The sequence below is a fragment of the Ambystoma mexicanum genome, chromosome 2p, assembly GCF_040938575.1.
Source record: "Ambystoma mexicanum isolate Mex_15411 chromosome 2p, UKY_AmexF1_1, whole genome shotgun sequence".
Taxonomy (NCBI): Eukaryota; Metazoa; Chordata; class Amphibia; order Caudata; family Ambystomatidae; genus Ambystoma; species Ambystoma mexicanum.
The window spans coordinates 1,015,802,526-1,015,816,124 of record NC_090923.1 but is presented as its reverse complement, the minus strand read 5'-3'; the positions used below and the strand labels follow the sequence as shown (position 1 = coordinate 1,015,816,124).

Here is a 13,599-nt window from a genome sequence, read left to right as displayed (position 1 = left end):
CATTTCATGCTGACAGTTGATGTCAACGCAATCCGGCAGACAGTGGACTCTGACTCAGATCTGTGATCCTGCTCGATCACCGTAAAAAGATGGTAGTCCAGGAGAAAGCCTGTGCCAAAACAGTGAACGTCTTATCTTGAGTGTTTGGTGGTGTCTGGGCAGATCTTAGGCTAGAAACCTTGCACCATAACATTTAAAGGATTCATGGAAGGTATACTATACAGAACATGTCCCAGCCACCTGTGATGCCACAACAAAGTAGACTCAACATGGAGTTAGATCCCTGCAGCAGAGAACAGGTGATGTGCCTGGAGACAGAAACCTGCCAGAGCATGACTCAAGACCACTGCAAGGTTTTCTCTAAAGAAGTGGAATGTGTGTTCTTCATCGCAAAGAACACGAAACAAGGTCAGACCAGCTCCTGCAACAATCACCCAAGCCCTAAAAGACCTGCTTTGTGATATCGAAATAGAAGGAACCATAGAACCACAGAATGTTCAGTCCAGTACTTCTCAGCAAGAAACTGAGCCTCTGGGGGGACCTTCTTAGTCTCAAAAGAGAAATAGTTACAGTCAGTTGTGAGGAATTTGGCAATTCCCACACAGGGTGTACGCCCGCTTGGGCTTTTTTGAAATTTTAAATGAAATTGAATGATGGGTGATCCACCTCCCGGAAAATGTGTGGGGCTAATCCGCACAGCTTTTCCTATGCTTACTGCACAACATACACACAGACCTGTGTACCCTGGGTGCACACAGCCTAGAGGCGCCACCCCCCCTGTCCTTTTTAGTTGGGATATGACAGACAAGAGTACATCATGCATCTAAGAAGAGGGAGGGCTAAAACCTTCCTCATGCCATGGCCAGCCTAATTAACAATCAAAGCCTCCAGGGATCTACCCTGCCGTTTGTTTACCCTCTGCAGATGGTGGCAGCAATTCACATAATTAACATTCTAATAGAGTATACTTTAAAAAGGCCCACATGGGACCTGGCTGCAGAGTTTAACAAAGAGGACAGAAACCCCCAACGATCTTTGATATGGACTGTGTCAACCTGAAACCAGCTCTCACCTCTCAGTATCAAGGGCAGTGACCTGTCATGCTGGGACTATGTGTTTACAGTAGGAAACCCCCAAAGGGGGACCCCATTCAGAAGGTATGTGGATTGATGGAGACAAAGTCTGTTCTCGCTGCAGCTTCAAGGGAGACTTGCCGCTTTAATCAGGAACCACAGAGAGCTGTATTAAATAGAGAGACCCTTTGATCCACAACAGACAGGAAGAGAGGTGGGACTTAGTATTACATTTTCACCCCTTTACCTTTCCTGTTTCAAAGCACTCTGATTATGACCTCATGCATACAGGAGATTGTTGGTGGGGACCCAGGATTGGTTCATTAAGGTAGGCTTAGCCTACACCAATCCCTGTGGCCCATTTGGCTTTAAAAGACATGCTGTCGGGCAGGGTTTATTTCAATTGGGATCACTTCTCACCAGCAGTATTCCCAGTTGAAATTAAACACTTCCCGACCTGTGAGCATGTCGGGGAGGGTTTCATTTAATTTGTGAGCCCCTCTTGCCATGCTCGCAGGCAGCTTTTACTCACTATGCACGCCGCCTTTTGCCCTTTACATTTGCACCCCGAAGTTGGCAGCGGGGAGCCGCCTGCGGTAACGTAACCGCTCCCTGCAGTAACATTATATGCTCTGGAGAAAAATGAGCTCCTCTGTGTGCAGTCTTCAGTCGCAATCACATGGTTAAAACGTGAAACGTGCTTATTCCATGTGTCCAATAAGTATGGAGCAGCAGCCCGACGTGGCGGGGGTGGGGGGGCGGGGGGAGTCTGCACTGGGCAGAGGCGGTGGTCATCAATCGGGCCTTGTTTGCCCAGCCTGTGGGCAGTGCTTTAAGTGGGCCGGGGCCTGCAGGGGCCGGGCCCCGGCAGTCTCCAAAAAGTGGGGCTGAGCCTTGGCCCTGCTGGGGCCCCCGTTCCCACCACGCCATGGTAGGACACATTATCCCGCCGCAGCCGCGACGGGAGATGCGCCCGCCACTTTAACGTCAGGCAAGCTGACAGAAGTGCCAGGCAGGCACAGCGTTGCTGTGACTGGCTGGCACTTCCAACAGTCACTGTAACTTTCTCTGATGACCTCTCATCTGAGGGGCCATCAGAGGAAACTCGACTCCCTTAGTTTTCCCTCGCCAGGTCACTGACCCTCAGCGAACCCGCGGGCTCCATGATCTAATATGCAGATTAGATCACGGAGCACGCAGGTTCTCAGAGGGTGAAAGACGCCTCGGGCTCTGTGATCTATCTGCTCTGAGCAGAGATCACTGAGCCCGAGGCGCCTTTCTCCTTTGGCAAGGCTTTATAAAAGACGCCTTCAACTGTGTACGTTTAAGCCATATTTTATAAACGTAGAAATATTTCTATGTTTATAACAGACGGCTTGAATCATACACAATTCAAGGCATCTTTTATAAAGCTTTGTCGACGGACAAAGCCACCTTGGGTTTTGTCCGTCCTCAACGCTTTATAAAAGATGCCTACATTTCAAGCCGTCTTTTATAAACATAGACATAGACCTATATCCAGGCCCTCAGCGGTGCATCAGAAGGAAATCCCCAGCTGCCGGTTCACTCTTGGGGCTTGTATGCAGTCTACTGCAGCTCGCCAGCACGCGACAGCAGGTGAGCGTGTTACTGCGGCAAATTAATGGCCCCTCCGTTATACCGCTGAGGACCGATGCCCTTTTATCCTACTGGCTGCTGTTGCTCCCCGTGGGCCGAGCAAACATTGCCATTGATATCTGCACAGTCCCCCACATTGGGCTGCCGCCTCGCACCCCGAAATCAGGTCGCGCCCCTTGTTAGAGCCCCTCATCGATTTCTCATCCCATTTGAAGTATTGCCAAAAGGACAGCTGATTCCCCCCTCCCCGCAGCCCCACCTCCCAAATTACTCGAGCTTACCATCCAGGAAGTGTCTTGTGTTGGGTGTGTAGAGTGCTGCATACAGCGGGTTTAACAGTGGCCAGAATAAGCAAACCCCCAGTATACTTTGGCTGAGTGGAAAAGGATCGGCCATAGTTTGGGTTGGGGAAGACCAAGGTTTTGGAGGATAAATGGGTAGGCAAAAGTCTAGGCCTTTTTGAGATAACGCATGTAAGTCGTTCAAAGGGCACTAAAAGATGCTCAATGATGAATAGGGTGGCATACTAATTGGGAAACCCTGGGGCACGATGTACAGGTGCCAAATGCAGCCACAGCATAAGCCCTGCTTCATCTACCCCTGGCACCGGATGTAGTCCCCAGCCCTGCTGTGCGCGGCCTTGCCAGCATGCGTCATTCCTGGCCCTCCTCTACTGCTTGCCGTTCCCGCTCCTTCTCCGCTTCAGTCCTACGCGCCAGCCGGCCACCCTACCTTACCCTAACAGCTGGAGTCACTTGCTCACCCCTCACTCTGCTGACTGCATAATGTTCTTGTTTTTTCACCCATTTATTCCTGGAGCCCAAACTCCGGCTGTAATGTGCCGGCTACCCACGGGCCTGGACCATTAGCCATTTGCTGATCACCTATTGGGACATACTGATTATGACCTCAGCCTTGTGCTGAAAATGTAACTTAAATACTGATTATGACCTCAGACCAGTGCTGAAAATGTAACCTAACTACTGATTATGAGCTCAGCCCAATGCTGAAAGTGTAACCTAACTACTGATTATGACCTCAGCCTCATGCTAAAAATTTAACTTTACTGAATACGACCTCAGCCTTGTGCTGAAAATGTAACTTAAATACTGATTATGACCTCAGCCATGTGCTGAAAATGCAACTTAACTACTGATTATAACCTCAGCCTCCTGCTGAAAATGTTACTTTACTGATTACGACCTCAGCCTTGTGCTGAAAATGTAACTTAAATACTGATTATGACCTCCGCCTCAAGGGTCAAGTCCTAAAAAAAGAAGTGGGGGGACTCATTTGCATCGGCAAGGGGAAGTGACATCACCGGAAGTGACATCACCGGAAATGCCATCGCCAGAAGTCACATCCGTTGCGATGTGCCCTTGTTACAGGCTACTACACATATGGCCCAGTACACTGCATTTCCTGTGGTGCATCCAAGCCACAGAAAACATAGTCGACACAGACTCTGTTTTGTTTCACCCAAACCAAAAAAAGGCTTTATGCAGGAATTGGGACTATGGTATTTATTACAGTTCAGCAGACACAAACACTCACCCAGGAGCAAGAAATACCTATTTCATTATTTTATTTTTTGTATTTGTATTGAACTTCTATTGCGCTTCATCGCCCAAGCGCTGTACAGAGTAATCAATGGTACAATTTACATGAACAGATAAACAGAAAACCAAAGATCAACAAGGAGATATGTTTTTTAAACAGGACTTGAAAATAATAAATAGAAGGAAGAGCAAGGGAAGTGGAGCAAGAAGAGCAAATGAACAAAACAGCCGACAGAAAAAGATTCAGAACAAAGTGAACAAGCTGGAGAAGAACAAGAAACTACAGAAGATATGGGGCACTTAAAAACAATACAAAGAGAATTAAGAAAATATGTGATTTTCAAAAGAAAGCCAATGCAAGGAGTGGAGGGCAGAAGTGATTGCATGTCGAGGAGCAAGAGTACAAAGAACTTGATTAGAAGAATGATAAATGAAGCGAAAAGGAGCAAGATGAGATGCAGGAAGACCAAAAAGAAGAGAAGTACAGTTGAACAGACCAGTAAACGCTGAAGATGAGATGAGAATCTTAGCAAAATTGGAGACAGTTGGAGGTATTGAGGACCCAGGCCCCAGAAGGCCTTGTGGACAATGCAGAGGGTCTTGAACCTAATCCTTGCAGCCACTGGGAGCCAATGCAAAGATTTCAGTGCTGGAGAGATACGATCCCTGGGCTTGAAGCCGAGGACAAGTCTCACAGTCCTGTGTTGGATGAGTTGCACGGGGCGGAGAGTAGAAGTAGGCAGATTTAGAAAGAGGCTGTTGCAATAGACCAGCCTAGAGAGAACCAGAGCCCTAGAGACAGTGAGCATCTGGGGAAGGAGAGGAAGAATACCTCTGAGGAGGTGAAGTTGGTAGTTTGACTTCTTAAAGACATCAGAGATGTGAGGAGAAATGGAGAAGGTGGAGTCGAAGAGGTTCTTAGCCTCACAGGTGGGAGCAGGAAGAGGGCCAAGGGAGGCCTGCCAGAGTGACAGGAAAGAAGGGTGCAGGTGTGCCGATGAGGAGAATCTCCATCTTACTGGCATTAAGGCAGAAATCGTTGGTAACACACCACTCCTGGATAGCAGACAGACAGTCCGAGAAGAGGAAGAGGTGGCAGAGGGGAGCCTGAAAACAAGCTGAGTGTCATCCTCATAGCACTGAAAGTTGGAGCAGAGAGCGGCAATGCGGTGGCCGAGAGGTGTCACATATTGGTTGAACAGCCCTGCATAGAGGGTAGACCCATGAGGAAAACCACAGGTAGAGAGTGATATAGAGAAAAGGAAGGACCCAAGTCGGACCTGGGAGGGTCAATCAGAGAGGAACGAGGTCAGCCAGGCCAGGGCCTGATCGGTGATACACAGGTTATCACGGAGGCGATTGAGCAGGATGGCATGGTTGACCATGTCAAAACCAGCAGAGAGACTGAGTAAGATGAGCACAGAGGGGGGATTAGCATCAAGGTTAGAGAGCAGGTCTTCACGGATGTTCAGGAGAGCAGTTTCCATGCTTCTGGCTGCTCTGAAGCCAGACTGGTCATGGAGACAACCACGAGATTCAGTGTGAGGATTAAGCTAGGAGATGGCCAGCTTTTCCAGGAGTTTGCCTTGGAAAGGAGTGATTAGAGACAATAAATAAATGTTGTACCCCGCTGTTTAAATAGACAATTAAAGTGAGGGTTTTGAGTCCACATAAAGGTCTGTACGAATGAAGGAATACAAAGGCATAATCACACACGCTGTATAAAGGGTGCGGGCGGAGTACCTCAGTCTGCCTGCAGCATATCAACAAGTGTGGCTGTGCCCCCGGGGGGCAGTCTCCTGCTGCTTTAGTGGAAGCATCCCAATGGTATAGGTGGGCATTACGGGTGGGTTGGAAGCTGCAAACCCTCCCCTCAAAGTGGTGGTGAGTCCCAAACTTTACTCTGCTCACTCCTGTGGTTTCGCAGCTGACATGTTTAGCCTCACCTCCAGGCAGCGGGGTCCTTGTCTTACACACCCCAGACTCTGCTTACCTACAGGCTAGTTCGGTTTTACTGCTCACCTCTTTCTTGATTCACAGGCATGGAGCATGAGTCACAGCAATGTACGTGCCGGAATCTCGAGGAACAAAAGCACACAGTACACATGCTGCATTAAAAAAAAAAACTGCAAGTAGGCAGGGTATGTCCAGCAGGCCATTTTGTGAATTGGCCTCATAGTTTCATGGTTTCTGAACAGGAACCTTTTCTGCCCCACAGGAGATCCTATTGGTCAGCAAGACGTTAAAGGGGACTTTGGGGGGAGGGAGGTGGTAGGGGGTCAGAAGTCATGGAGGAAAGGTTGAATTGTTTAAGGGGGAGAGGAGGCTAGTTTGGGTGAATTTTGTACAGTTTTCTTGGTTAGGGCACCCTTAGATTATATGGCAGATGCTCAAGCTGAGCTCTTTTGCCTTGCAATTAAGTGGCCTTTTCAAAACTTACAATCTAGGGAGTGGGCTTCTGTACACTGCTGATCCCCTGTTCCTGTTGCACGGCTTTCTGTACCATGCCCACCCTATTTACAAGTGTGAAACATTAGCTGCACCCTCCAAAAAGAAGTCCATATCATTTTAAAGGTTGAGGGGGGCCAATGTTCTAATGTCGCAGGGCCTTGGCACTCATTTAGTACCTTAGGGAAATGTAGAAGCTGAAGCACAGTCCTTGCAGGATCTGTGGAAGGTAAGCATGACAGCTGCATTCTTCCTGCCGCAAATCCATGAAGTGGTTTGCTCTTGTACACCTCCGGGCTTAGTAGTAACGGTTGCTTACAAACCCTGTGAGTTTTGTGAGATGACCCTAGACACCAGCAACCCCAGGCTGAAAATGATTCTGTCACCCTTGGCATGAACCATTGAATATATAACATCACTGCAATTTCATTATCAACCTCCCATTTCATTTACTTACGCGTTAATTGAATTCAATGTTTACAATTCACTTTGCTCTGCGAGCCCCCACCCATGCCTCAGTGGCCTGTGCTTGGAGACGTTGATTTCCTCCGCAAAATGGAGTCCATGGAAGAGCGTGTGACAATTGATGGCAGGCCATAGCCAGGGGTGAACTGGGCTGGGAGCCAAAAGAGGCCCTGGAAATAATTTTAAAGTGCCCCATATTACATATTTTCAGCATGCCCAACCCTTTTCCTATGGTAAAATTTAGAAATACCACACAAAAGAGGCCCAGGGTGCAGAGGCCTACCGGGAAATCTCTCGAGTTCCCAATGGGCCAGTCACCCCTGAGTACGTCTCAGAGGTTGGGTTATAAACTGCTACCGGGATTGTGAACAGAGGATAGCACAGGGGCAATGGGCAAAGAGCAGCAGACTTTTGAATCCCGGATTCGCGCTAACTCGGGTATTAAGCGCGTTGTAAACAAACAATTGAATAAATACAATAAATAAACAAATGACAGCGTGCTGTATGTAGGATTAACTGATGAGCTGGTGCAAAATTGAGCAGTCTGTCTTATTTTTCACCTTCCCAAGTTCTGTTCCATCTCCCCCTATCGTCAAGGACTCTATTGACTTCCTGTGCATCAACAGATTATCTTTAAGATATTATGCTTCGTTTTCAAATGCAAGCATGAGTTTGCTACATCTTACATGTAGTCCCTCTTAACATAGGACAAGTCAACTACAAGCCTTAGACCAGAAAATAGAGGTAGCTTGTCCAATCCAGATGTTTTCCTGTGGCAAGTTCCAAACCGTGGAATCGACTGCCTATGGAAATTCACGTAGTGAGTTCTTTGGAAGTATTTCAGAACAAATTCAAACCTGTCTCTTATAATTTGTGCTCACCGTTTGATATGCTGTATCTTCTTATCTGTTTGATGCTTATAATAGATCTGCGCCTAGACGCAGGTTCTCCAGGGTGGTTCCTTATGTAAAGGCGCTTTACTAATGAATCAGTTAAACTGAAATCACTACTACAGGGTTATCTGCCATGTACCACGCTCCCCAGATGAAATATCTTCTCCTTCACTGCCCTGCAGTGGTCCTTCCCACGTCACCCTCTCTCCTTCAATGCTAGCACCCCTCTCTTGAGCTGAGGAGTGATGTCTTCTATCCTCCTCTAGCCATCACTCAGAGCTGGAGCCCCATTGGAATCCCTGCCCCTCAATGTACCTTCTTTTTTTGTCAGCTAAGGACTCAATATGGACATAGCAGTGATGTATTCAACAGGGCAGTTTATGGGGCGACTGCTGCCATTTTGACAACCTTTTAGCATTTGGTTCTGAAAGGAACAGTGGGGGTGAGTTAAGAAGGAGAGTGAAGTTGTGAAACCGGAGGTGCTGCGTTGGGTTTGAGCATGTGGGGTTTGCGTTGCTTAGGAGAGGCTGGTGCTGCTGCTCTGATGCTTTGCTGTTTACTAATAAATGACACCCGACAAGCAGAGGTTTTTGATAAGAAATATATTTTGAAAAGCTCCTGTTTTTAAAATGTCCCCTTATTATGAGTTGGGATATGCCATTTTATAGTGAATTGGGGTAACGCAGGCTATTTACTACACGTGGTACATAGATTGCGCTGCATGAAGTACATAATCCATATTTCTCCATACAGCACTTTTCAACCACTGTGCCATAAATATCACATGCAATTGAAAATCACAATTCAGTGTTTTTTTTTTTTAAAACGGTGCTATTTAAAATACCAGGTTTGTACAGTTAGCATCATATTCACAATGAGACCATGCACAAAATTCACCTTGTGCAATGTATTTAATTCAAAGTTGAAGTTGAACAGGCATTTCAACATCAGGCAACCCCCAACAAATCCGTGATGGGATGAGAGCTGTACCTCATTCTTGCAGTGACATGTCATCATGTCTCATGTGTAGCATTCCATAAGGCCCCCTCCCTGCCCGCCCCCCGTAATTATTTGTGCACCCCTCTTGCCTGCAGTGGCAAAGCCCATTCTCGTTACTTTCCTGTGGTGGTATCCCCCATGCACCCCTTTGTTTTGCAGTTGCACGCTCAGTGCTCCCCTCACGTGCAATGGTGTATTTAGGCAACCCTTTCCCTGCAAGGGAACAGGCCTGCACTGCTCTCATCCTGCCACAGCGCTTTCTTTCCTCGGATAAATGCCGTTGGCCTGGTAACCCCAAGAGAGACTTTCCATAGAAAAAAGGACTGGACTCCCATAAATCAAGCACTGCTCTTCCACTGTGGGTAATACATATCTTCTGAAAAAGTCCTTACCAGGGCCAGAAAATCCTACTGCACAGAGGTGCAGCACCTTTAATTATAGGAAGTCAGTCAGAGGTCAAAGTGTACGAAAATAAGTAGTGAAACTGTGTTCCCTACTGACCGACACTGCTCGTCACAAACCCCATTGCCACACCCCCAACCCCTCACACGCAGAATACAAACCCCAAAACACATGATCCTGCTGTTTAGGGGAACGCTCAGTGCAGTGCACTGAAAGTGCAAGTTTCACTTCTTCCTACGCTTTTATTTTAAAACGAAACAATTCTGGAACGGTTTCTTTTTAAAATAAAAGTATAGGAACAATAAAACGTAATTGGAGGACGTATAGGAGCACTAGCTATGCCAGTGTAAAGTGGGTCTGAACACGCCCTGCCACCCCCCCTGTCAGGGCTTTAAGTGGGCCGGGGCCTGCCGGGGCCGGGCCCCGGCAGTCTCCAAAAAGTGGGACTGAGCCGGGGCCCTGCCGGGGCCCCCCCTTCCACTGCACGCAACATTGGCGGGATGCATTATCCCGTCGCGGCGGCAGCCGCGACGGGAGATGCGCCTGCCATGAAGTCAGGCATCTGACAGAAGTGGCAGCCAACCACAGCGATGCTGTGCCTGGCTGCCACTTCTGTAAGTCATAGTAACTGCCTCTGGTGACCTCTCGCGCGAGGGGTCACCAGAGGCAGTTACTGTCCCTTTGTTTCCCCAGGTCGCCGAGGCGTCTTTAACCCTCGGCGAACCTGGGGATTCCTCGACATTTTTCGAGGTTTATGAAAGATGGCTTGAAAAGTACACAATTCAAGCCATCTTTTATAAATCTTTGCCGACGGACAATTTTGTCCGTAGTCAAAGTTTTATAAAAGATGGCTTGAATTGTGTACTTTCAAAGCCATCTTTCATAAAACCGAAATGTTAAAAAAAAAAAAATGCCTGAAAAGTAGGCAAACCGTAAGGTATGCACACACACATATATATATGCATGTTATAATATCTGTGTGCGTACCTTACTATGGTTTGTGTACTTTGCAAGCCATTTTTTCTAAACATAGAAATAAATATTTCTATGTTTAGAAAAGATGGCTTGCAAAGTACACAAACCATAGTAAGGTACGCACACAGATATATAACATGCATATATATGTGTGTGCATACCTTACGATTTGCGTACGTTTTAGGCCACGCCCCCCACAAGCCACGCCCCCAAATGAGGGCCCCCCCTCGATTTCTAACCCCACTTAAAGCCCTGCCCCCTGTTGAACACCTCTCCTGACCCCGCCAATCCACATCCTTCTCTACCTCCTCCTCATGTTTCCCCCACCTCTGTCTCCTCATGTTATGTTCAGTGCAGCTCGGGTCTTGCATCCATGGAGAGACCGGGGTCTAGGAGCTTCAAGTTCAACTTAAAAGCTCCAGGCTACGGTCGCCAGTGCGGGCAAAGCTTCAGGCTACGGTCGCCAGTGCGTGCTCGATTATATTATTAGCCTGAAACTTTTAAATTGAACTTGAAGCTCGTAGGCCCCAGCCTCTCCCTGGGAGACTGGGGCCTAGAAGCCCACCTGACTCTCGGTCCCCTCGATGCAGGGGGGACAAAACAGTTTAAAAAAACACACGTTTTACAAACAAAAGGTGAAGTATAAAAGAAACAAAGGAAAGGGGTGTTTGCTTGCCAGGCAGCAGGCAAGGAAGGCCACACGCACGCACAAGTCCACTTTTCTCCTTTCTGGCTCTCGTGAGCCATTGCACCCACCCACACTCAGTGTTTGACAAATTTAATTGGCTGGTTAGCAGCCAATGAAATTAAAGTATTTCTGTTACGCAGATCCAGGTCTGGCCTGTCTGCTTTTAACACTGTGTTTGCCTGCCTTTTCTTGAGCATTGCATACTTGGTGCAATGGTGAAGACTGCAGCCTGTTAACCTTGCGACCATGGTTTTAGTCCTGGGGATGGCAGATTTAAAAAATGAAATGTAATTTATATTATTATGCACATGGCCAGGCGTCTAAAATACCCAGAGGGGACGGCGTCCACCCTCTGAAAATAGTGGGTGGACGCCGTCCACCCGCGTGTACCCTCGACTTGAGCCCTACTCAGCCTTGTGCTGAAAATGTAAGCCAACTACTAATTGACCTCACTGAAAAAAAAATGTAACTTAACTACTGATTATAACCTCAGCCTCAAGCTGAAAAGTTTACTGAACTATTGATTATGACCTCAACCCAGTGCTGTAAATGTAACCTACCTACTGATTATGATCTCAGCCTCATACCGAAATGTAACTTAACCACTGATGATGACCTCAGCCCCATGCTGAAAATGTAACTTAACCACTGATGATGACCTCAGCCCCATGCTGAAAATGTAACTTAACCACTGATTACGACCTCAGCCCTGTGCTGAAAAAGCTACTTAACTATCATGGCCTCATGCCGAAAATGTAACCTACCTGCAACTACACCTTGTAACATCATTTCTACTGTAACTAGCGCCTTGATGCCTCAGGGATTTGGGCACTGCTATGAATACATAAAATAAACAAATAAATGCCTAGGTTATTTGAACTAAGGCTGGCCCAGAGGAGCACCAGCACTGTCGCCTGAACATGTACATGCACATTTAGACACATGACAAGGAACGAGTTTAGGGAGGGAAGGGATCCTGGGGCGGGTCTCAGCAACACCACTTACTTCTAGGGCTGCATGAAGTCATTAGTGATGTTATTAATAATGTCATGTAATCAGAGATGGCATGTTTCCATATACGAGCAGCACCTTTACCACCTTCCAGGGGGAAGGTGAGTTAAGGTTACATTTGTACCACATTAGGCGAATTTTGTTATATTTTCTGGAAAACATTTGACTTATCAGTTTATCATCCCCTCAACTGAAGGCTTTTGTAAAGAATTTCGAGCTGTTTGTTGGTAAATCTGAGCCTGACCAAGTCTTTGTCATTTCAGGCCTTCGTGAAGGATCTGCTGGACAAGATCCGGGGGATGCAGAAGCTGAGCACACCGCAGAAGAAGTGATCGAGTGATCGAGCAGGGATCCCACACACCCGGAGTGCCACCGCCACTGGGCCATATCAGACCCCGGCCGCTCTGCCAGGGCTGCCAAAATCAAAGAGACAATCTGGTTGGCCAACAACCGGGCGGGTTTTTTATAAGGACCTTGCATCCTGACTGTATGGTGGGGGCTCAGGACCACCTCTGCTCTCAGCCTGGCCTCCCCTTTTCAACCAGTTTTTTTTTTCAATCCGTGTTTTTATTTTATGGGGTATTTTTTTAGCAAACGATGTTTTTTTTAACTAAGTTAAGTGTGCAGTTTTGAAATAAACCGTTTTTTAGAAGTGCTGCTGGCTGCTGTTCTTGGGGCTGGCGGGGGCCGGATCGGCTTCACATATTGTTTGGGGGGGGCGTGTTTGTACTTTGAGGACCCTCCTATTCCTGTGTTTTGACATTTCGCTTCATGCATGGAATTTGCATGCCACCTTCCCGAATGGCATAACTGGGTCTGCATGAATCTCAGGGTTCCAGGAGCTACTGGCGAGGACGTGTGTAAAAAGTGTTGCATATGTCTATTTCTATTTAATGTAGCGGTTAGACGCTACTACCGGCATGGTTTCAAAGCGCTCGCAAAGAAGGCCCAAGAAGAAAAGAGAAGAGCAAGAATACAAGATGCCTAGAGGAAAACATGACCCAAGCACATGTCATGAGGCACCAAGGTCACCGGTTCCCCTTAAACCAGGTGGGGTTTCAGTCTCTTCCTGAAATGTCCTGGATGTGGCCGGACCGGCTGCTGTTGCACAATTCCCTCCCCGCCACAGAGTCAGAACCCCCAACCACAATAAGTTTCTGGAATCTGGGAAGTGGGATCGACAGGCGCAATGCTGATCTAAGCGGTCTCTCCGAGCTATGCCAGGCAAAGCATTCCTTCAAGTATGTGGGGGCCAAACCATACAGGGTTTTGGGAATCAGTGTTAGGATCTTAAAGTGGATTCTGACATTTATTTATTTATTTATATGGAGTGCCTAAGCCCAAGGGCGTCCAAGTGCTGTCACGAATAAAGCAACAAGATCGAAGTCTATTTGGGGAGCCAGTGCGTTTCTGCTGGAACAGGAGTATACGATCCCAATGGCCACTACTGTGGACAATACGCATGGCCA

General features: G+C 47.5%; 1 protein-coding gene across 1 annotated transcript in view; it reads left to right on the top strand.

Annotated features, from left to right (window-relative positions):
* PPP1R14B (protein phosphatase 1 regulatory inhibitor subunit 14B) overlaps positions 1-12,785 on the top strand; it is an 82,826-nt gene extending 70,041 nt beyond the window's left edge. Inside the window, exon 4 of the mRNA XM_069644863.1 lies at positions 12,394-12,785. Coding sequence (XP_069500964.1) covers positions 12,394-12,462 — 69 coding nt within the window. The 3' untranslated portion in view covers positions 12,463-12,785. The remainder of the gene's footprint in view (positions 1-12,393) is intronic.
* The last annotated feature ends 814 nt before the right edge of the window (positions 12,786-13,599 follow it).